The sequence below is a fragment of the Cervus canadensis genome, chromosome 4 (genome assembly GCF_019320065.1).
Source record: "Cervus canadensis isolate Bull #8, Minnesota chromosome 4, ASM1932006v1, whole genome shotgun sequence".
NCBI classification, from domain to species: Eukaryota; Metazoa; Chordata; class Mammalia; order Artiodactyla; family Cervidae; genus Cervus; species Cervus canadensis.
Genome location: NC_057389.1, coordinates 87683970 through 87707442, shown reverse-complemented (window position 1 = coordinate 87707442; position 23473 = coordinate 87683970). Strand labels below are relative to the sequence as shown.

At 53.9% G+C, this 23473-nt stretch overlaps 2 protein-coding genes and 1 long non-coding RNA gene across 6 annotated transcripts in view; 2 read left to right on the top strand and 1 right to left on the bottom strand.

The window, feature by feature from the left end:
• DPP9 (dipeptidyl peptidase 9) overlaps window positions 1-12769 on the top strand; it is a 38597-nt gene extending 25828 nt beyond the window's left edge. The window contains exons 15-22 of one of the 3 annotated variants that reach the window (XM_043466263.1): window positions 2168-2320; window positions 2680-2815; window positions 4865-5010; window positions 5772-5918; window positions 6811-6963; window positions 7551-7693; window positions 8913-9024; window positions 11635-12769. In XM_043466263.1, the coding sequence (XP_043322198.1) occupies window positions 2168-2320; window positions 2680-2815; window positions 4865-5010; window positions 5772-5918; window positions 6811-6963; window positions 7551-7693; window positions 8913-9024; window positions 11635-11727 (1083 nt within the window). In that variant the 3' untranslated portion in view covers window positions 11728-12769. Of the gene's footprint in view, window positions 1-2167; window positions 2321-2679; window positions 2816-4864; window positions 5011-5771; window positions 5919-6810; window positions 6964-7080; window positions 7216-7550; window positions 7694-8912; window positions 9025-11634 lie in introns of those variants that run through there. The other 2 variants (XM_043466264.1, XM_043466265.1) reach the window with 2 other exon arrangements.
• LOC122440256 lies at window positions 8581-17146 on the bottom strand. 2 transcript variants are annotated; one of them, XR_006269074.1, is made up of 4 exons: window positions 17005-17146; window positions 16128-16301; window positions 9903-9955; window positions 8581-9235 (listed from the first exon to the last, which is right to left on the bottom strand). It is a non-coding gene; the product is annotated as an uncharacterized LOC122440256 (long non-coding RNA). The 2 variants fall into 2 exon arrangements; XR_006269073.1 differs by having other exon boundaries at window positions 16128-17119.
• A 5-nt stretch (window positions 17147-17151) lies between these two features.
• The window catches only part of MYDGF (myeloid derived growth factor), a 12112-nt gene continuing 5790 nt past the window's right edge, over window positions 17152-23473 (top strand). The window contains exons 1-2 of the mRNA XM_043466266.1: window positions 17152-17412; window positions 18791-18841. Of these exons, the coding sequence (XP_043322201.1) occupies window positions 17236-17412; window positions 18791-18841 (228 nt within the window). The 5' untranslated portion in view covers window positions 17152-17235. The remainder of the gene's footprint in view (window positions 17413-18790; window positions 18842-23473) is intronic.

Genomic DNA, 23473 nt, shown 5'->3' with positions numbered 1-23473 from the left:
ATCACTGGGGGCCAGGTCTGCAGAATTCTTGATTTTATGGAGAGACCCCTTAATCAGACATCCTGGAGCCCTCCCGCCCTCCCAGCTTTTATAAAGGTCTCCTGGTCCAAAGACTCAGACAGACCTAAACTGTCCAAGTGCCCAAGAGGAGATGTAGGCCAACCTTTTTAAAGCCCAGAGCTGGGTGGCCTGTGTGCTGCCAAGAGAAGGGGTCTGGGCACTCCTGGGCAGGGGGCAGAGAGGGCATCCATTACAGTGTCAACCTGCACTTCATTTGACCTGACAGCCCCCATTCTAGGCAAGAGCACCCAAGGCACACCCGGGTTAGCGCACAGATGTGCACTGTTTATACGGTAGAAAATAGCAGTCCGACTTGGAATGTAATGTAAGGAATAATGTAAGGCACTGTGCCCATGACAGTGGGACCACAGCTGTCCCTACTGGGTGGCTCTGCTGTGCTTGAGTCTTGCTGGAGGCACCCCTGGGCTCATGGCCTCACTTGGCCCAGCCAGCCAGGCACTAAGACTGGGTTTCCTTGCTGTGACATGTGGCCATCAAACAGCTCCAACCCTCCCATCTCCACAGCAGTATCTCCCTCAGTGCTGTGGACACTCGGGGCAACTGTGGGCACTGTGGGTGTGGAGCAGCCTCCCTGGCCCCCACCCCAGCTGTGATGACCACAGATGTGTCCAGTGGCTGCCAAATGGCCCAGGGTGCGAGTGCCCCAGGTGAGAACCCTGCTTTAAAGTACTTTGAAGGCCTTTAGCAGCTGGCAGACACACAGGACAGTATTAAAATCTTTCTCTCGGGACTTGCTGGGTGGTCCAGTGGTTAGGACTCAGTGCTGTCTCTGCCAGGGCCTGGGTTCAGTCCCTGGTAGGGGAACTAAGATCCCACATGCCCTGCTCATGGCTGGAAAAAAAAAAACAAAACTTTTCTTCGTGGTCAAAGTTTAACCCTCTGCACACCCTATCTTTTTACCTAGAAATTTTCTTTAAAATAAAAAAGCAACATTTTAAGAAAGAAAAAAGGAAAGAATGCCCTTTGCCGTCCCTGCCCACAGCCACATGCTCCACCCTTGTGTCCCGGGTCTTGAGTGGGTCCCTCACCTGCAGACCCTCCTTCCCACCCACACAGCTTCTCGCAGAGTCTTGGTGACAAAACCAGCACACGACTTAACTACAGGTGGTTTGGGATTTTCTGATGACATCCTCCATTTTCAGAAAACCTGCATTTATTTTCCAGTGAGCACATGACAACCACCATATCAGCATTTGTTGTAAAAATTGAACTTCTCTATACGGTCCCCTTCCATCCTCACCCCAGGCCCCCATGACCTGCCTCCGTCCTCAGAAGTGACCACAGTGGGGAATCACTATAGGTCTTTCCTGTTTGCACAGGAACATGAGTATTTTAGAGGGTTTGTAGGGTTGCACGGCTTCTTGTGGCCCCAGGGAGGTGTTCTGTAAAAGTGGAGCCAGCCTGTCTTTAGGACATTCTGGCTGTCAGCTCTCTCATCTGAAGAGCACTTGGGGCATCGCTGTGCCTTCATCTGGAATTTGCCCCTCCACTGCCATCCTTGGGAGCAGTCCCCAGGCACAAAGGCCTGTTCAGAACATCTGCTGCATGGTCAGCCCCGCAAGGCAGTGCCTCTTCCGTCCCCAGAACGAGGTTCTTTCTTCCTCCTCCTGAGGTCACTGCCTGAGAACCACGCCCAGGTCTGATGGGCTTTTCCTCTGGGAAATAGCAGGGCAGGGAGTTAACACTTCTTAACCCTGAGCACTTGGGTCAGAGGGTGGGCTGTCCCCACCAGGGACCAGGACTGGGGGCTGCTGGACCCAGGACAGGCTCTCACTCAGCCTCGGTACCCCCACACTGTAGACCTTCAGTCCCCCTCCGGCGGCTCTGGGCCCGCCTGGAAGGAGCTGTCCAGACTGGGAGTTCTGATTCCAAGTCGGACCAAGGACATGTGGTTAGCCCAGCTCTAGTGGAGTGGGCTTCTTCCCCACGGGATCCAGGACCGTCTCCCAGACAGTTCTCCAGCCGGCGGGCTGAAGCCAGCTCTGGGAGAACGGTCCTCCCTGTTCACAGAACACTGAGCCCTCCCAGGGGGCGGGGAGGGAGGCCCCGGGGGCCATGTCACCAGGAGCCCCCATGCCACCTGCAGATCTGGGTCAATGAGGAGACGAAGCTGGTGTACTTCCAAGGCACGAAGGACACGCCCCTGGAGCATCACCTTTATGTGGTCAGCTACGAGGTGGCCGGCGAGATTGTGCGCCTCACCACGCCCGGCTTCTCCCACAGCTGCTCCATGAGCCAGGTGGGCCCCTCCCCAATGTGCCCTCCCTTGGAACATTCCAGGATATCAGGCAGCAATCTGGAACATGACCACAGGGCCACCCTTGACCCAGACAAGTAGCCAGTGTAGTCTGCTGGCTGTAGGACCAGCAAGATGGGCAGGTCCCTCAGTCAGCACCCAGGGCCCCCCTGGTCAGGGGACAGGCTCTTCTCACCTCTCAGGGTAGGGGTGGTGGTAACAGCAGGGTCACACGAGCAAACACACCACACGGGGTATAGACGGCAGGCAGTTAATGCAGGTGGGGGTGATGGGGGAAGGTGCTGGCACAGCGTGGGTGATGGGAGGCACCCCGCGGTCTCAGCGCCCCATCCCGCCTGCAGAACTTCGACATGTTCATCAGCCACTATAGCAGTGTGGGTACGCCACCCTGCGTGCACGTCTACAAGCTGAGCGGCCCTGACGACGACCCTCTGCACAAGCAGCCCCGGTTCTGGGCCAGCATGATGGAGGCAGCCAGTGAGTAACCCCAGACCCCCGAGACCTTGACCGAGTGCATCGCTGCCCGAGCCCTGGTGAATAACGTGGGTGAGCGCAAGGCAGCAAGTGGCCCAGAGCCCCAAGAACCGATCAAGTGTAACCACAGCCCCGAACTGTCCCGTGGGGCCCCCAAGACAGCCTCAAGTTTCTGTGCTGCTGTCCCAGAGAGAGCACATGCAAAGGGCAGGAGCCGGCTCTGCCAGGTGGAGGGGTCCCTACATAGAGCCAAGTGCACCTGTGCAGAGCAGATGGCCCCTGCCTGGGGTTGGTCACTAGGGGCCTCAGGGAGTGGGAGGCAGCTGGTCAGTTAACCCAGGAGCCTCCAGGGCGGCCAGGCCTCCACCCGGGTGACCTCGGGTTCCAATTCTAGCTGCGGAAGCAAAGGCCAGTCAGTTCAGTTCATCTCTCTTAAATGCTTCATTACCTACTGAGTGGCCCCATGGCAGCCCACGAGATGTAAACAACGCTCTGCAGGGCACCCTGCATGGGGATCACTTACTAATAAGGCTGCCCTCCCCTGCGCAGGGCTGCCCCTTGTAGATTTCCAGGACACCGTAGGACATAAGATCCCTGGGGGTTGTGGGTGTTAACAGGCTTTCCTGTGGCTCAGATGGTAAAGAATCTGCCTGCAATGCAGGAGACCCAGTTTCAGTCCTTGGGTTGGGAAGATCCCCTGGGGAAGGAAATGGCAACACACTCCAGTATTCTTGCCTGGAGAATTCCATGGACAGAGGAACCTGGCAAGCCATAGCCCGTGGGGTCACAAAGAGTCAGATACGACCGAGCGACTAATACTTTCAACACTTTGAATGGGCTGGAAAGCAGTCTCTTACCATCACTGCTCACAGAACATGAGTAAATAAGCAGCCTCCTCCATCTGACAGCACAGTCCTGGAACTTGGCCCTGGTTCACAGATGAGGAAGCTGAGGGAAGAGAGGGGCCTGACAAGGTGCCACCCAGCACTGAACAGGGGCAGCGAAGGGGGCTCAGGCGTCCTGATGCCCAGCCCTGGATGTGCAGGCAGGCCCATGGGGACACTGTTTTCCCCCAAAGCCTAATCTGGCTGTGTTTGTGGGTCACCTCTGTGAGAAGTGGGCAGACTGGCCCCCTGGCCACACCTGACCACGCTCAGTCGTTCCGGCTTCATCTGTGGCTGCTCTGGGCGGCCGCAGCAGAGTCAAGTGCACCCAGCCCTTCGTGGCCACAGGTCCCCCAGCCACAGATTCAGCCAGCCACAGAGCATGCCAAAAGGCAAAACCTGACTTGTGCATGGCAACCATTTACGTAGCACTTACACTGTGTTTACAACTAGTTACGTAGCGTTTGTGTTGTATCAGGTATAATAAGTAACTCAGGTGACTGAAAGCACACGGGAGGGTGTGTGTATGACATCTTATATGAGGGACTTGAGTATCTGCAGCTTTTGGTATTGGGGGGGGGTGCCCTGGACCCAGTCCCCTGAGGATACAGAGGGACAAGTGTGGTGACAACCCAGACACACAGAATGTCTCTTTTGCACGTAAAACCAAAAATACTACCTGGCCTTTTGTAGTAAACACTGTGGACCCCTGGCCTATATCACTGTTGACTCATTTGCCTTTTAAATTGACACCCTGTTTACTTTAAGAAACTTAAAATCTCTTCACCACTGGATTGAAAAGCGAGTGTTGCTTTGCAAAAACAGAGGTAACCATAAAAATCAGAGAGAAGACCCCTCCCCCCACCATAAAATCTATCTTAATCAGATCCCAGAGCTGCTGTCACCTCCAGGGGAGAGGAACTAGTGTCGAGGGCTCCGGAGAGGGTCCCAGACCAGACTGTGGCCTGACCTGAGCAGACACCCAGGGTGCAGGTCACTTCCAGCCTGCAGACTCTGTAACTTCCAGGAAGCACAGAAGACGGGGTGCTTCTGGCCCACCTTCTGGGTTTGGGGGAGTGTGGGTTTGGCCAGACGGGGGCCCCACTCAGATTTGAGCCTGCCTTGGCTCACCCTGGCCCTCAGAGCCACAGCCGCTCTGTCTCCACAGGCTGCCCCCCGGATTACGTGCCTCCAGAAATCTTCCATTTCCACACGCGGTCAGACGTGCGGCTCTACGGCATGATCTACAAGCCCCACGCCGTGCAGCCGGGGAAGAAGCACCCCACTGTTCTCTTTGTGTATGGAGGCCCACAGGTGGGCACGCCCTCCCCCCATACTCCCCCTCTCCACCCAGGGCTTGAGGGGCCCCTCCTAGTGCTGCTTCCCGTCCCCACTGACCACACGGGATTCTTGGGGACCACCTGCTCGCTGCACAGCCTCCTCCCCCGCTCCACCTGCTGATACTCTACATCCCTCTGGGAAGCCCCCAAAACCCCGTCTATGTGTCTGGGCCACCCACCCAGCAGTGACCCACTCTTACCCTTGGTCACCAGCTTGGAGCCCTGGGCCCAGCTCTCTGAGAAGGGGACAGGCCAGGCAGGCAGGTTGGCAAGCAGGTGCATCTAAGACAGTGGTTCTCAGCTGGGGTGGCTGTCCCCCAGGAGACGCTTGGTGACATCTGGGGACATTTGTAGCCATCACAACTGGGGTGGGGGAGCTCCTGGCATCTAGTGGGTGGAGGCTGGAGGTGCTGTCAACACCCTACAGCCAGCAGGACACCACCCGGAACTTGATGAGGCCCGAACATGAATTGTGGTGAAGTAGGGGACCAGCATAAGCCACATTACTTGGGGGATACACCGCCTGGCACCACCAGCCTGCCAGCCTCCCCATCAGCTTCTGTGTCTGTTTCTAGATATAACAGGGGGGTAGAAAGGAGGCAAACGTAGCTGAAGAGAGAGGGGGTAATCCCAGGGAGGGCCTGGGGCAGCGGCCTCCTCTCGGGGCATCCATAGGCTTCATGATGGAGCGCAGGCCTCCTCTTTAGACTCACATCTGCCTTGCCTTCCCCACAGGTACAGCTGGTCAATAACTCCTTCAAAGGAATCAAGTACTTACGGCTCAACACCCTGGCCTCCCTGGGCTATGCTGTGGTCGTGATTGACGGCAGGGGCTCCTGTCAGCGAGGGCTTCGATTTGAAGGGGCTCTGAAAAACCAGATGGTAATGTCTCTTCCCATTCCCTTCTTGTGTGGTGAAAGTGGGGGGACCTGGGGTTTGGGGGCGGCCCTGAAGCATCTTCCTCAAGGACAGTCCTGGCCAGGGTGTCAGTCCTAAGTGGGGCGGCCTATGGAACTAGAGAAATGTCCACTCTGCTGCTCAGCTCTGAGCGGTGCCCCGTGGGGAGACAGATACACATATGCCCCACCTGGTGCCTAATACCCAGATGCAGCCAGGCATGTCAGTATAGGCCCGATCAGCAGGAAGCCCCAAGGGCTACGCCAGACAGGCACTGGTGGCTGTGGAGGTGGTGCTAGCGGTGGTGAGGGTGGTGAGGATGGTGGGGATGGTGGGGTCCTGATGGTGGTGGGGGTGATACTGGTGATGAGGAGGAATTTGATGGTGATAGTGGTGGTGAGGATGGAGGTGGTGGTGGTGGTGGCGGTGGTGGTGATGGTGGTGGGGGTACTGATGGTGGTGGGGGTGATGCTGGTGATGAGGAACTTGATGGTGATAGTGGTGGTGATGAGGATGGAGGTGGTGGTGCTGGTGGTGGTGAAACACCAGCTGTTTGAGTCTTGGCACACACCAGGCCTCTGAATACAGGGCACCTCGCATCTCATTTCATCTTCACACCCACTGTAAAATCTTCATGTTAACCTCATTTTGGGGATGGGGAAACTGAGGCCCAGAGAGGGGATGTGACTGTATCAGAGCCAGCCAGGAGATGGCAGGGCAGGGTTGGTGCCAGGTCTGGCTGACCACCACCCTGAGAGGTTTGCATGGGGCCTGGAGAGAGGGTGACTTCCAGAGAGGGCCTCCTGCGAAGGAAGGGAGACAGTGGGGCATGGGCCTGGGAGGAGGCCACTGAGGGGTACCTGGCCTCATCCCCCAGGGCCAGGTGGAAATCGAGGACCAGGTGGAGGGCTTGCAGTTCGTGGCCGAGAAGTACGGCTTCATTGATCTGAGCCGGGTGGCCATCCACGGCTGGTCTTACGGAGGCTTCCTCTCGCTGATGGGGCTGATCCACAAGCCCCAGGTGTTCAAGGTGGGTCCCGCCCCGCCTTCTCCCCCATCTGCCAGCGCCCCCGTGCCCCTTGGAGCCCGCCCCCCCGGGGGAGGCATCTCGGCAGGGGCCTTGCCACGTGGCTGTTTCTCCCCGCAGCAGCCCCACGGGGCCGAGCCCCCCTCCTCATTGCCCGCCACTGCTGACCCCAGGATGGCGTCCGGCTGCACAAAACCCCGCCAGCAGCTCTCTGTGGGAGGCTGAGCTCGGGACCCCGGCCCCGGACGGGCAGAGGTGGGGCATGGTGTGGAGAGCGTCGGGGGAGGGGCCCCCAGGCCGGCGGCGCTGCCAGGGCGATGAGGAGGAGGAGGCAGGAAGTCAGTGGGCCCAGGGAGGGGCCGAGTCCAGCCTGAGCGCTCGCCCAGCTCACCCACCCTCCCACGACAGTGCACGGTCCACGGGGGAGACACGTCGGAGGGCCCCTCCCCGCCAGCCCCCGTGTGCATGCCCGCTCCTCATGTCCTCCGGGGGAGGCCCCGGGACCACAGGCCAAACGCAGGCTCCCAGGACGTGACCTCTGTGTGTATGTCTCTTTCTCCCGCCACCCCTTCACCCACGGTGGCCCCCAGGTGGCCATCGCAGGCGCCCCGGTCACAGTGTGGATGGCCTATGACACGGGCTACACAGAACGCTACATGGATGTCCCAGAGAACAACCAGCTTGGCTACGAGGCGGGTTCTGTGGCCCTGCACGTGGAGAAGCTGCCCAATGAGTAAGGCCCCTTCCGCCCGCCTGCCCGGTCACCAAGGCCGGCCCTCTACTGAAGCTGAGTTCTCCTGGGGCTGGGTGGGCATGGCTTCCACACCTCCTCTCTGTCTGCGCTGGCGCCCCCTCCTCTTCCTCTATCCTCCCTCCCTCACCGCTCCTCACAGAAAGCAGGCCTCCAGGTCCTCTTGGACCAAGGAGAGAGGGAAGCCCCCCAGCCCTGCCCCCAGAAACATGGAGAGGAAGATCTACAGTGACACTGCTTTGGACACCCTGGCACCCCTCACCTCCTAAGCACGTGGCCTGCTGTGGGCCCCGTGTGTTGGTCTTGAACCCTAACCGCCTCTGTCTTGCGGGTTCTGCCTCAGAACCCACGTCCACAATGGTTGTAAAACCTACGTGTGTTGGCCCAGCTGTGATATTCCATGTGTGCTTTGGGCACTGGTTTCTGATTCTCCCATTGGAAAGAAAATGGCAGGGCCATTTCTCATGTGCCTTTTGTCTGGTGAACGTCCACCCTGGCCCCACCTTTAGTACCAAGGTTGTTGTCCCAGACTGACCCCGTCCTGGCCTCTCTCCCTGCGAGGCCATTCTCTTCAGTCTAGAGGGTGACCTGGACTCCAGGGGCTGCCATGGTGCAGCCAAGCTCAGAACCCACAGCTCTGCAGCCACTTCCATTCACTTTTGCATTCATCTCAGTTCACTGGAATAATAAAAGACAGAAGCTTGGTGGTTGCCAGGGGCTGGGAGCAACTGCTCATGGGCATAGAGTTTGCTTCAGAGTGATGGAAATGTTCTGTAACTTAGGATCCACGTGATGGCTACATGACATTATGAATGCACCAAATGCCCCTGAATTGTTCCCTTTAAAATGAGTGAATTTTAAATCATGTGTCACCTTAGTAAGCTATTTTTATGTCAAAATTTCAAAAGGAATCAACCTCCACCACCCATGCCACATGTCAAGTACTTGGTAGCCACTGGTGGTGTTGGGTGGGGCAGGCCTAGCACATTCCAGAAGCTTCTGGGACCTCAGGGCATTCCAGGTACCACCAGCCACACCCTCCCCTCCTGGCCAGGCATTTCCCAGACATGCCAGTCACACCAGATCATTGGGTTGCTCCACCATCTGCTGCCAAGTTGCTGCTGCTGCCTCCTCACTGCCATGGGGCAGGGTGGGAGAAGGGGGTTCAGCCTCAGACCCTCACCCCAACCTTGTCTTCCAGGCCCAACCGCCTGCTCATCCTGCACGGCTTCCTGGATGAGAACGTGCACTTTTTCCATACAAATTTCCTCGTCTCCCAGCTGATCCGCGCAGGAAAGCCTTACCAGCTCCAGGTGAGTGGCTCCTCCCAGGAGCTCCCAGGGTGGGCAGCAGCGTGGATGGGGAGGGGGGCAGTAGGGGGAACCCATGTCCCTGTCCCCATCCTCACATCTGACTGCCTGGCTCCTCAGGGTAATTGGTAATTACCCTGGCTCTCTGGGTCCCCGAGTCCATTCAGTAGATGTCTCGCGGTCCACTCCGCCCTCTGCTGGCCACCTCTGGGAACTTGGGGGAGCACACGCGTTATTTTAAACCAAGCAGCTTGCTTTGAAGTTCAGAACCCCACCCAGAAAGTATGAGGCTTGGTGGTGGCGGGGTGGGGGAGGGGTTACCTTGAACAGGGGTTGGAGAGGAATTCCCTGAGGAGGTGACATTTAAGGATGCTAATGAGTGGGGACTCAGCTAGGCCTAGGGGTCGGCTGTGGAGGACACTAGACACAGGAAATTAGTGAAAGGGAGCAGCTCAGCGACAAGAAACCAGCGTGGTTGCAGCCAGCAGAAGAGTTGAGGACCAGGGCCAGGTGACGAGGCAGGTGGGCCCTCCGGTGGTGGGCGGGGCTTAAGCAGTAAGGGCGGGGTCTCAGGCGGGGGCGGGCCCTCTCGAGAGGGTGGGGCTTCGGTGGTAAGGGTGGGGCTTTTGTGGTAAAGGGCCCGGCTTTGGGAGTGGGTCTCAGGGGAGGGCTGTATTTTTTCCTAAGGGTGAGGAAAAGTCCGTCATCTTTCAGGCAGCCATGTAGACATGCCCATGGGACATGCACCAGTCAGTTGTCCCAGCAGGAAAGGGGCCGGGAGTGGGGAGCGAGAGGCTTGGTGGACTCCAGGGGCGGGATGTGGTCGGGGGGTTGGTTGGGGGAGGCCTGATGCTGGAGGTAAGAAGGACAGATTTGATTACCTGCTGCTGCCACGCAGTCTTTCTGCTTCCTGGACGCCTTCACGTGCTCAGTCCTGTCAGGGGAGGACACGTTGCCATTCAACAGATGGAAACGCTGAGGGTCGCCGGGCAGGAGGGACAGGCCTCAGGGATCTATGGCTGCGCATGCGCGGGCCGACAGGGCAGGGGGGCGGCGGGGCTCCCACAGGATGAAGAGCTGTTGGGAGCAGCCCCGCCCCGGCCTCACATGCACCCCCAGCACAGGCCAGCGGCAGCTGCGCTTCAGAGCTGAGGAGTCAGGCAGGGCCAGGGTGGATCCTCAAGTGTCCCTTCTGAGCCTGAAGGCCTGAGTCTCCTGGTTGGGGTAGCCCCTCTCTCCCTGAGTGACCACAGGTGGCAGGTCCTTTAACCTTGGGCCTGGTCTCCTTATCTATGAAATGGGCTTGATAACCCCTGCCTCTGAGAGGTGTTGAGGGTCAAATGAGTGCTCTCAGGAAAAACATTTGGCACATGGGGGCCTGGAGACTTGTGCCTCTGCCTCCCAGGGGAAGTTGAAAGTGAGACAGGATGCTCCCTTGGGGGGTGGGAGAGGGGGGATGGAGCTCACCCACTTTCTGCTTCAGACACCCAGAAACACTTGGCCTGGAGGCTGACAGGCCAAACTTGTTCCCACGTCACATTGTTGCCACAGACCAGGCCCGCGACCGGGGGTTGGGAGCGTAGTGGGGAACCAGATGAGCTTCTCCTTGCCCTCACAGCCCAGGAGGAGGAAGTGACCAGGCACCCAGGACCCAGGGTGGCGTAGAGGGGTGGGTGTCTGTCCCAGGGCGTGCCACTGCCCCGGGCCCTGAAAGAGTGGGACCTATGAAGCTGTGGGAGCAGTAGGATCCAGGAATCCAGGTCTTGATCTCAGCCTGGCAACTCCTCTGAGCTAGGGACAGTATGATGAGACTTGTGACTCATCCAGGATGGATTACTAAGGCAAAGGTAGAGGAGGGGAGATCTCTGAGCAGTTAGATGTATTCCTAGGGTGTGAAGCAGGTCTCACACCTGCCCCAGGAACCCTTACTCCATGGCCAGAGGCAAGGCCTGCCTTGCTGTCTGTCACCATCCACCTGCTGCTACTCAGCCAGGTCTCGGACTGGGTGATTCCTTGGGTGTGGCCCCTGTCACCAGCACACTGCCACTTCCCTCAGGGGATGGTCCCACCCTTGGTTACTGAGAGGGCCCAGGAAGCACTTTGCAAAGCCTGGGGGGACGCCCTCCTAGAGCGAGGCCTTCCTGTAGCCTCGGTGTGTCCAATCCCCAGTGGGGCCTGTTGGTAAAATGCAGTGGCTCAAATGGAGGGCAGCAAATGTCTCCATGATTTGAAGCCCCAGCCCCTCTGCTGATATGAGTTCCTCACGCTCCCTGGGTTTGGGGGACAGAGGAGCAGCACAGCTTCTCAAGGCTTTCATGTGTGCTTACATACCTGCATTATCTGGCCCAGGCCACACAGACCCTACAAGGTCTGAGTTTTTCACTCAGCTGTCATGGGGGGAGGCTGTCACCTGCCCAGAATCACTTGCCCAGCAAGTTGTCTGTGGAGGGGGGATTCGAACTTGGATCCCTCAGTTCCAGAGCAACACCTCTTCCCAGGGGGGCGAGGGTGGGACCGAGGCCCTGAGGGGAGATGCTGGGAGCCAGACTCAGAGGGCGAGGTTTGGAGTGCAGGGTCCTCGGTGCCACCAGCCTGCCTTCTCTTTCCACCCAGATCTACCCCAACGAGAGACACAGCATCCGCTGCCCCGAGTCCGGCGAGCACTATGAAGTCACACTGCTGCACTTTCTTCAGGAACACCTCTGAGCCTGGGGCCACCTCGGGAGGGGCCTGCACAGTCAGAGCACAAGTGGCTCCACAGCCGCCATCGCGCATGCTGGGGGCAGGAGGGACTGAGTGGCCTCGCGGGCCCCGCACCGCGCCTCCTCCCACCAGCCCGTGGGACTGCCTGCCCCGGGAGCCACCACCTTCGCCCCCACACCTTTGATCGTTTTTGTTCACGCTCCTGGGTTTTTTGCCTGCTGCTTCTGGGTTGCCAGGATGGAGCACTGAGGCCAACGTCCACAAAGCACTTCCTCAAGCCATCCCTCCACTCCCCATTGTCTGGGAGCCTCAACTCCACTGGGCACTGGAGGCCTGAAGAGACTCAGAGAAGCCTGGCCTTTGCACCACTCACCCCCGGGGGCAGGGTCGGGTGGGGGATGGCCAGGCCTAGGCTCGGGCCCAGCCACAGGTGCAGAAGCATGCGGTTGCCTGTCCTCCCCACCTGCGCCCACTTCTTGTGATTTTTTTTTTTTTTTTTTTTTGGCGGGGTGTGGGGCGTGTTTTATTATTTAAAAGACAGAAAGCTAGGGGTGCCTAAATCTAGAATCTGGGTCTGCCGCTGGCCGCCGGGTTCACCCCAGCCAGCACTCGAAACAGGAGCCATGCACCCAACAGACCCAAGTAGTGCGCAGGGGAGCGGGCAGCCCTCCGGCCCGGCTCTCCCCCGGCTTTTAGGCAGGCTCTGAAATGTGACCGGCTGAGGCTCTGCTGGCCAGCAACTGCTGCCCCCTCTCCAGCCCGGCCATCTGGTCCCACGTTTCTGCCTGGCCCGCACTAACCGGGCTTCCAGGGTTGGGAGTGGAACCCTCCCCGCCTCAGGGTTATCCTTACTCTTCCTTTCCCTCCCGCCAAGAATTCTGCCAGGGGCGGGTTAAAAAAAAAAAGAAAACCCAACAAAAAAAAAAATCCCACCAGAGAGACGAACCACCTCTACATATTATGGAAAGAAAATATTTTTGTCAATTCTTATTCTTTTATAATTATGCGTGTAAGAAGTAGACACATTAAACAATTCCAGATGGAAGCGTTGCCACCTGCCTGAGGTTCCTTCTAAGCTAAACTCCCCAGGGCTGGTGATGGGGGTTCCGTGGGTGGGCAGGGAAGTCCCAGGAGGTGACTGAGCCAAGGGCAGGGCAGTCTTGGCAGTGGTGGGAGAGGGGTTGCTTGCTCAGCCTTGCTGCCCTGGCACAAAATAGCAGGGGGCCCCATGCCACAGCTAGAAGATGCCCAAAGGACAGTCTCAGAGGTCCTGAGGCAGCTCGTGGGTGCCACTGAGGGACCCAGCCCAGGCTGTCGTGGGCAGCCTGGCCCTGACTTCCTTTTGCATCTTTTCTTGTCCAGAGGCTTGATTTGGTGGTTGGAGCATCAGGACACGCCGACAAGTGGGGGCAGGGGGCGGACTCTTCGTCTGTCCCAACAGCTGAGAGAGGAGGCTGGAGACCCTGCCCGTGCCGAGCGCACTCGTGGTACTTGAGTGTCTAATGGCACAATGACCTCGGCCCCAGGGCCACCACCCGCTCCATCCTTTGCGAAGGTCCAGTTTTATTTTCAATGGCTTAAAGAATAAACCAGGGACTCCCCTGGGTGGTCCAGTGGTTAAGAAACCATGCATCCACTGCAGGGGGCACAAGTTTGATCCTTGGATGGGGAAGTTCCACATGCTGCAGTGTGGCCAAAAATAAATAAACCAGTACAAAAGGGTACAGAGAGGAAAACGATGCCCTCCCCACCTCCACGAGAGGTAAGCCCTCCCCAGTCTCTCGTCAGAAAAATTATTTTTGGCTGTGCTGGGTCTTCGTTTATGTGCTCAGGGTGTCTCTGGTTGTGGCAAGCAGTGGCTACTCTCTAGTTGCAGTGGCTTCTCTTGTGGAGCATGGGCTCTAGAACATGCAGGCTTATGTAGTTGCAGTGCCTGGGCTCAGCAGTTTGGCTCACAGGCTTAGCTGTCCCATGTTATGTGGAATCTTCCCGGACCAGGGATTGAACCTGTGTCACCTGCATTGGCAGGAAAATTCTTAACCACTGGACCATAGGGAAGTCCCCCAGTCTCTCTTTTTAATACCTGCCTTCTGTTTTGCTCTGGGAATGCCATAATTTATTTTGCCAGGCACTTATCAAGGGATAGGATTATTCTGGGCTTTTTGTATAAATCAGGGATCAACAGACTGTCAAGGACCAGAGAGTAAATATTTCAGGGTTTGTAGGCCAGGCAGTCTCCGTTCCAATTGCTCAGCTCTGGCCCTTGCAACTCAAAAGCAGCCAAGGGTAATGTATAAATGAGTGGATGTGGCTGTGTGCCAATAAAACTTTATTTACAAAGCCACACAGCTGGCCAAATTTGGCCCACAGGTTGTCATTGACCAACCTCTACTACAAAAGATCCTGCAACAAACAGCCTTGTACATGTTTTTGGCATGTCTGAATTTATAGGCTAATTTCCTAGAATTATTGAAAGGCATATTCATTTTTAATTTTGAAGAATATTGCAATATTGCCTTCTAAGGAGAACGCCTCCATGTACACACCTCTTGGTGAAGTGTGCCCCTTGTTCCATTCCTTCAGTGTTGCTCTTGTTCAGTTGCTAGGTCATGTCTGACTCTTTGTGATCCCATGGACTGCAGTACGCCAGGCTTCCCTGTCCTTCACTATCTCCTGGAGTTTGCCCAAGTTCATGTCCATTGAGTCAATGATGCCATCCAACCATCCATCCAATGATGCCATCCTCTACCATCCCTTTCTCCTTTTGCCTTCAATGTTTCCCACCATCAGAATCTTTTCCAGTGAGCTGGCTGGAAAAGGTGGTCAAAGTATTGCGACTTTAGCCTCAATATCAGTCATTCCAGTGAATATCAGGGTTGCTTTCCTTTAGGATTGACTGGGACGATCTCCTTGCAGTCCAAGGGACTCTCAAGAGTCTTCAGTACCACCTGTTATTTTTGAAAAGCTTAGGGAGTGAAACACAGCAGCTCACTGTAATCTGAACTCATTTTTCTTTTATGTGTGTATGAATATTTTCATGCTTTAAGGCACTTGTTTACTGCTAATCATTTGTCAACCTTTTTCAATTTCTTTTTGGCTTGCAGGATCTTAGTTCCCCAGTCAGGGATGGAATCCAAGCCCTTGGTAGTGAGAGCTCAGAGTCCTAACCACTGGACCACCAGGGAATTCCTTGCCCACCTTTCTTTTGATATGTTGGCTTCATTCATTTGTAGACACTCTATATATATGAAGGAAATAAGCTCATTGTCAAACATGTTGCAAACTGAACAATGTTGCTGATTTCAAAATGTTTGATGGGTAGGAAGCTCAGCCAATGAATGTTAAGAATCATCTCAGGAATAAGAATATATCTTGCCCATAATCCACTGTGAAAGTGGAGAGGCAACTCATCACAAGTCACAGAATGACAGAAGTTGATGAGAAAGGAGTCACTAGGGTTGCCCAGAAGGCTTGGCAGTTGGCAACCCACAACCATCTCAAGCAGAAACTTTTTTTTGGCGGGGGGGGAGGGGCGGCGGCTGCCTTGTGGCATGCTGGATCCTAGTTCCCTGACCAAGGATCAAACAAGTGCCCCCTGCAGTGTAAGCATTCGAGTTCTATGCACTGGACCACCAGGGAAGTTCCTGTTTGTTTTAAATTAACCATAGACACATAAGAAGTTGCAAAAAACAGTGCAGAGTCTCATGTACTCAGCTTACATCTTACCTAACCCTAATACACTGTCATGCCAAGAACATGATGTGAATACAGCACAATGAACTAAACTCTAGACCTTATTCAGATTTTATCAGCTTTCACAGGCACTCATATATGTGTGTAGTTCTATTCCATTCTGTCACCTGTACAGATTCCTAGAACCACCACCACAGTCAAAATACAGAGCTGTTGGGAAATCCCCTGGTAGTCAGTCTGTTGGTTAAGACTGAGCTTCCACTTCAAGGGACCCAGGTTTGATCCCTGGGCCAGGGAACTAGGATCCCACATGCCTCATATCCAGAAGAAAAAAAAAAAAAAAAATATATATATATATATACAGAGCTGTTAATTTACCACAAGGGAGTTCCTTCATGCACCCTCTATGATGTCCACACTCACCCTGTTTATGGTGTCCTAACCATGGAGACAGAAGCCGTGGCAGTTGTGTTACCAAATCTTTTTTGACTGCTAGATTTCATGTCATGATTAAAAAGCAGAATCTTGGGAATGATGGTTTTTTTCTTTAAATCCCTTTAGTTTTTTGTTTGTTTCTATTTTGGGTTTTGTTTTATAGGCAAAAAGGAAAAACAGAAACAAGAGGCCGGGGTTCAGTCTGAGAAGACAACACACATACACACACCTACCCCTCTTGAGGAGGAAACTCAAAACTACTCACAACCAAATACCTTGTCACCTACAGCGTTTGGCCACTAATTGAATCCTTCATAGGGATATGCTGAAGGTCAAACACAGGAGGTAGGGAAATGGAGACATCAAAAGAACTGCGCTGTGTGAAACACCAAATAGTCTGCTGTCCTCCAATTTATGGAGCCAATTCCTAACAGGTCCACGGCAGCCAGCTGCAAAGAGGGAAGCATTTCTTAACATGAGCAGGTACCCCCACTCAGAACAGGCTGTAAGAAATAAATGTGTTGTTTAAGCCAGCCAGTCTGCGAGATATTGTTGTAACAACCCAGACTAAGGCAAGGATCCAATCCTGGATCCCAGTTGCCTTTCGACGTCTTGGTCTCCTCATTCTGTGATGGTTCCTCAGCCTTTGTCTTTCATGACATTTTTAAAGAGAACTAACTGCCAGCTACCTAGGTCGAATGTCCCTCAACTTGGGTCCCTCTGGTATCTGCTCTGATCAGATTGAGGCCGTGCACTTTGCACAGAAATTCCACGGAGATGCCACTCAGAATGTCCTTCTCTGTATCCCATGGTGGCTCCATGAAGTCACCGTCTTTTTTTAACGACGTTGACTTTGCTCAATGGGCTATAAAGATGGTGTCGCCCCTCTAAAATTACTACTTTTCTCTTTGTAGCTATCATGTATCTCGGGGGGAAATACTTTGAGATAATGCAAAAATCCTCTTCCCCACCAGTTTTTAGCATGGATCCACGAATCTTGGAGTAACAATCAAAGAGTTGTTTGCTCAATGGTGATCTTCCATTTCCCTCATTCTGCCTACATGCATTAACCTGAATTTCAGTGGTGCTCCTTTATATCCTTCATTCGTTGTACACGTACTAACTAGAAGAGTTGAAGGGTCAGTCACTTACCTAGTGAGGGACGAATGGACCCCAAACCAAGAAACCTGTTTCAATTCCATCAACCCCAGAACGCTCCTGGGACTTCCAAGCCCCGCCCCCAAGATGGCAGCCCGGGTAGGAGGGGCGGGGCCCTCCGGATCACGTGGTCGCGCCGACGACGACGTGGCCTCCGCCAGACTCCCTACGTGTCCCTCACCGCGCTCCGTCCGCCGTCCCTGCCCCCGTGAACCTGATCCCAAGATGGCAGCGCCCAGCGGAAGAAGGAATGGCAGCGGCGGCGCGAACTTGTGGGTCTCGTTGCTCCTGGCGGCCGTGGCGCTGAGGCCGGTGGAGGCGGTGTCCGAGCCCACGACGGTGGCGTTTGACGTGCGGCCTGGCGGCGTGGTGCATTCTTTCTCCCAGAACGTGGGCCCTGGGGTACGTGCCTCAGACACCCCGGGGGCTTGAGGGATGGTGCTAGGCGGGGCATGGCCTGGGGAGGGGGTGCTGACCGGTGGGGGCGGGACCAGGAGGGCAGCCCCGGTAGGGGCAGGGCCTTAGGTTAGGGGGCGGGACTTGGTAGGGAAGCTAGAATGAATGAAGAGGAGGCGAGGCTCCTGGGGGCTGGCTTCTTTGAGGGGGCTGGGTCACTAGCCTCAGTCCCTAACTCATCTCACTTGCCCATCGTGCCCAAGCAGCCCCATCCCTCAGACCCAAGTGTTGTTCTTCAGTCGCTCAGTTGTGTCCGAGTCTGCGACCCCATGGACTGCAACATGCCAGGTTTCCCTTTCCTGTACTATCTCCCGCATTTTGCGCAAACTCTTGTTCATTGAGTCAGTGATGCTATCCAACCATCTCGTCGTCTGTCGTCCCCTTCTCCTCCTGCATTCTGTCTTTCCCAGCATCAGGGTCTTTTCTAATGAGTCGGCTCTTCACACCAGGTGGCCAAAGTACTGGAGCTTCAGCTTCAGTATCAGTCATTCGTCCTTCCAATGAGTATTCAGGGTTGATTTCCTTCAGGATTGTCTGGTTTAGACTCAAGTGAGTCCCTCCTTATTGGAGGGCATGATGGGCGCAGAGGTGGGGAGAGGAGAGCAGGAAGCCCTGGGGCATATGCCTCCAGGCCCCACAGAAGGTCGTTCTGCCTCAGCTCTGACCAGGAAGGAAGTAGACAGATGTTGCTCTTTTCTTCCATTGCAGAAGGTCCCCCATCTTTTTCATTGAAATCTGAGGCCAGACCCTCTTTATCTAGAGGCAGCAGGCCTAGGTCTAGTCTAGCCCATCCTCAGCTTGTTGGAGAAATTGCTTCCTCTCCCAGTCCTGCTTTCCACTCTAACAACGATATCAATAGTCATTATTTGTTTATTACTTCCTTACAACCCGATATTGTGCCAGACTCTTTATGTGAGGCCCATTTTCCAGGTGAAGAAACAGAAAGCTTTGCACTTGCCCAAGGCCCACAGTGGAGCAGAGATGGACCGCAGGTGTCCCTACTTCCGGATTTCATGTTCCTAAATGGGTGGGTTGTGGAGGAGATGTGATCTCCCCTTCTGGAAGCCACATGGGTTGTTTGTCCAGAGCCAGAAGCTCCCCAAGTGGGGAGGCTGGTGGGGAAGTTCCTGGCCTCCAAGGATATTGGCCTCCAGGGACATCAGCCGGAAGGCTCTGACTCTGCCTCCTTCCTCTGAGTGTAGATACTCAAAAGCAGGATCTTCTTGATTCTGGATCTCAGAGGGACATTCTGAGACCCTGAACCTCCAATGCTATCTACTACTAAGTTATCTGCTACTGAGACGTTTTCCCTTCAATTCTCTAGGACAAATATACCTGTGTGTTCACCTATGCATCTCAAGGAGGGACCAATGAGGTGAGTTGTTCAAAACTCCATGTAGTTTAGTACGACAGCATCCATTGTCATACAGACCTGCTCTCTAGAGGACACTGGACTATTCTTGCCTAAGCAATAAAAGATAGTGCTCAAGTCCAATGGTGATGGCAGATTCTACTCATAATTCCATAGAGTGAACAGACATATGGACAGAAAGAGGGATGTGAGACCTGAATCTGCCATTCTCATGAGCCTCTGTGAGCAGTATCATGTTCATCTTCTGTGCTGAGTAACACGGACTGAACAGCTTAAAACAGTGCCCAATTATTATCGCATCATTCTTTTTTTTTTTCCCAGTTATTTATTTTGGCTACCCTGGGTCTTTGTTGGGGCATATGGGCTTTTCTAATTGTGGTGCATGGACTCTGGAGCATGAGGGCTCAGTAGTTGTGGCACGAGGACTTAGTTACAGTGTGTGAGATCTTAGTTCCCCAACCTGGGATGGAACCCAGGCTCCCTGCATTGGGAGTATAGTCTTATCCACTGGACCACAGAGGAAGTACCTATCCTGCGGTTCTGAAGGTCAGAAGTCCCTGTCGGCTCAGCTGGATGCTTCACAAAGCCAAGATCCAGGTGTCAGTCCGGCTGGGCTCTCACCTGCAGGCTCTGGGGAGAGCCCTCGTCCATACTGATCTAAGTGGTTGGCAGAATTCCTTTCCGTGTGCGACTGAGGTCCCGAGTTCCATGCTGGCTGGTTTCTCCAGCTGATGGCAGAAGACAGAATGAGAGAGATTGGAAGCATAAGACAGGAATAGTGCACCAGAGCACCACAGCTGACTTTGAGGAGGTAGGATGTATGGCCTCTAGAAGCACAGAGCAGCCCCTGGCTGGTGGCAGGGAGATCAGGGCTTCACCCCTCCAATCACAAGGAACTGAACCCCACCACAACCAGGTGAGTTAGAAGAGGACCCCAATCTCCAGATCTCTAGGTGGGAATGCAGTCTGGCTTCCATTTTTATTTCATTTTTTTTATTGACCATGCCATGCAGCATGTGGGATCTCAGTTCCCCGACCAGGGATCAAACCTGCATCCCCTGCATTGCAAGGCAGAGTCTTAACCACTGGACCACCAGGGAAGCCCCTGGCTGACACTGATTTAGCTTGTGAGACTGAACAAAGGACCCAGCCCTGCCACACCCAGACTTCTGACCTACAGAGCTATAAGCTAATGAATGGGCATGCTTTTAAGCTACTAAATTTGTGGTAATTCTTCACATAATGTAGTGAGTTGAATGAGGTCCTCCAAAATAGATGTGTCCACTTCCTACTTCCTAGAACCTGTGAATTTAGACAATGTCTAAGTGTCCTTCAGTGTCTGCTGGAGGACAAAATTACCCCAAGGCGAAAGCCACTGGGCAAGGATGATATGAAGTTGGGGCTTCCCTGGTGGTCCAGTGACTAAGACTCTGCGCTCCGAATGCAGGAGACCCAGGTTCAATCTCTTGTCAGGGAACTAGATCCCACAAGCCCCAACCAAGACCCAGCGCAGCCAAATAAATAAATAGATAATTAAAATAAAAGAGTGACATGAAATCCACTTTCCTTATTTTGGATACATCCGATTTGTAAATAAAAGTAAATGACTCCCAGCAACAGTATTGTAATGAAATGTAGTGAACGCCTGGTGACACCCTTCCCAATGGAACCAAGGGTTGTTGCAGCCCTTCCTCCTGCCGCCAGGACCACGGGCATCCTGGGATTGTTCACCGCTCCCTCAGACACCTCCAGGCCTCACTGCTTCTCCAAGCAGTCCAGTCCACTGTGGGGTGGTGACAGGTGGTAGAACATTCTACCCCAGTCCATACCTCTTGGTAGAGCCATGCCCCATCTCAGGCTCCTGATTAGTCCCAAAGCACCTTCTCCTCATCAGCGCATTCCCTGCCTCTTTGGTTGTGAAAGTGAAACTGTTAGTCACTCAGTCATGTCCAACTCTTTGCTACCCCATGGACTGTAACCCACTAGGCTCCTCTGTCCGTGGAATTCTCCAGGCAAGAATATTGGCATGGGTTGCCATTTCCTTCTCCAGGGCATCTTCCTGACCCAGGGAACGAAACCAGGTTTCCTGCATTGCAGGTGGATTCTTTACCATCCGAGCTACCAGGGAAGCCCATGGTTGTGTCCATGGTCAGTTCATTGGATAATAAAATCATGATGTCCCCACCCACCTTGCAGTTTACCAGGCACCCCGAGCGGTGCTAAGCCAGGCACATATCATGTTTCATCTTCAGAACCCTGGGAGGCTGTCATTACCCCCACTTCACACACGAGGACATGGCAGCCCCTAAGGCTGAGGACCCAGGTCCCCTCAACTGGAATGTGACTGAAGTCCCCAAGGTGCAGCCCTTTGACCACTACCCTGAGGCAGGACACAGCCTGCATCACCAGCAGTGCCTCCCTGACAGGATCCTGCGGGTGGACAGTTCACGGGAGAGCCAGGCTCACTCCTGGGACAGTGGCTAGGTCACAAATTCTGAGCCAGCGACAGGCTCAGTTCTTCCATTTCGGATGAGGGAATTCTTCCCGAGGGAAACACCTCAGAGCAGACGTATCCAGCACGACCTGTTCCAGCAGCACCAGCCAGAACAATGATCATCAGAGACCATGGGCCACAGCGGAGCACGGGAACACGACAGTGTGACCCACCGGCTCTCTGGCTGCTGGCCCACTGCCCTGTTGGCAGGAAACAGCCCACTGGATCCTCTGTATCCGCCTGTTAGAAATGAGAACTTAAGTCCACACAAAGCTCGCACGTGACTGTTCAGAGCAGTGTGATTTCGTCATAGCTAACAAGTGGAAGCCACCCAAGTGTCCCTCAACAGGTGATGAATGAGCACAGCATGGTCCTTCACACACAGGAACATCACTCTGCAATGGAAAGGGGTGAGGCCCAGACGCTCGCTACTATGTGGACAGATCCTGAGAACACAATGGTCAGTGAGAGAAGCAGGCACAGAAGGGCACACAGGGTGTGATTCCACTGATGGGAAACGTCCGGAACAGGCCGATCCACAGACACGGTGGTTTCCTGGTTGTCAGGGCTTGGGGGAGAGAGTGGGGGTGACTGCTCATGGGTTTAGGACTTCTTTGGGGGATGGTGAGAATTAGGTAGGGGTTTCCTTTGTGGCTCAAACAGCAAAGAATCTGCCTGCAATGCAGGAGACCTGGGTTTGATCCCTGGGCAGGGAAGATCCCCGGGAAAAGGGAGTGGCTATACAGGTGATGGTTGCACAGCTCTGAAAGTACTAGGAAACACTGAAATGTGCAATTAAAAAGAGCATATTGTGTATTATATAAACTGTTTCTCAGTAAAGCTATTAAAGGTAAGTGAACTGTTGATACACATGCAACCACTCAGATTAATCAGACATGTGTTAGGCAGAGTGAGACTGACCAACTCAGGAGACCGCGGCTGTGATTCCACTCAGGTGGCATTGTGCAAAGGCACAACTATGAGGATAAAGCAGATCAGTGATTACTGGGAATTTGCAGGAAGGGACTGACTCCACAGGGATGGTGAATAGACAACTGCAGAGACAGAACGGATCTGTGTCGCAGTTGGGTAACTCAGAACAGACACAGGGACTTCCCTGGTGATCCTGGTTAAGATTTCGCCTTCCAATACAGGGGGTGAGTGTTCAATCCCTGGTTGGGGAACTAGGATCCCACATGCCTCCTGACCAAAAAACCAAAACATAAAACAAAAGCAATATTGTAACAAATTCAATAAAGACTTTAAAAATGGTCTACATAAAAAAATCTTTAAAAAATACACAAATGGGTCCATTTCACCATCTGTTACTTATCAATATATCTTAATGAAAAACAACAGCAGTGACCATTTACGTGTATCACTTACACCTGGTCACTTAGATCGTGATCTCCCCAGCCTCCTGAAGAAGGTCACAGAGGCTCCATCTGAACAGGCTACCCCAAAACACACCCTTATGTGCGTATCTGATGCCAAAATATGAGCCTCACCAAGGGCGCCTACCGCCCACCCTAGCCTGCAGCCTCAAGACCACAGTCAAATTTGTTTAACAAACCACTCAGAGGGAGGTTGGCTGTATTGCTAAGAAACTCTTGGTTTTAATTTAGTTTGCTTTCATAGTCTTAAAAAAAAAAAAGTTTAAAGATTTGCCTGTCATGGAACTTTTAAGAGCTATGGAAGACCATCCCAGGTATATTTCACAGCATAAAACTGTGAGCCCTTGAAACTGTGGGCAGGAGTTTTTTTTCTGTTTTTTTGTTCAATTTTATTTTTTGGCCGCACCGTGCAGCATGAGGGTTCTTAGTTTGCCGACCAGAGATCAAATCCACACCCCCTGCAGTAGAAGTGCAGAGTCTTAACCACTGGACCCCCAGGGAAGTCCCAGTAGTTTTTAAATAGAAAATAAATATATGGGTCCACTTGCCTTGCCTGCCCCACCTAAGTAATTGGCTCCGGCCTTCATGCTGCAGGCAGAAAGCTTATAAGTGACCATTTACTCCCATCATAATTAACATAAAAATGGCCTTGTTTTTATTAGTGGAAAAGCTCTAGTGTTAAAACAAATTATCAGCGATTGGAGTCCATCTTTACTCTTTCGGAAAGACAAGACACTCTCATTTTAC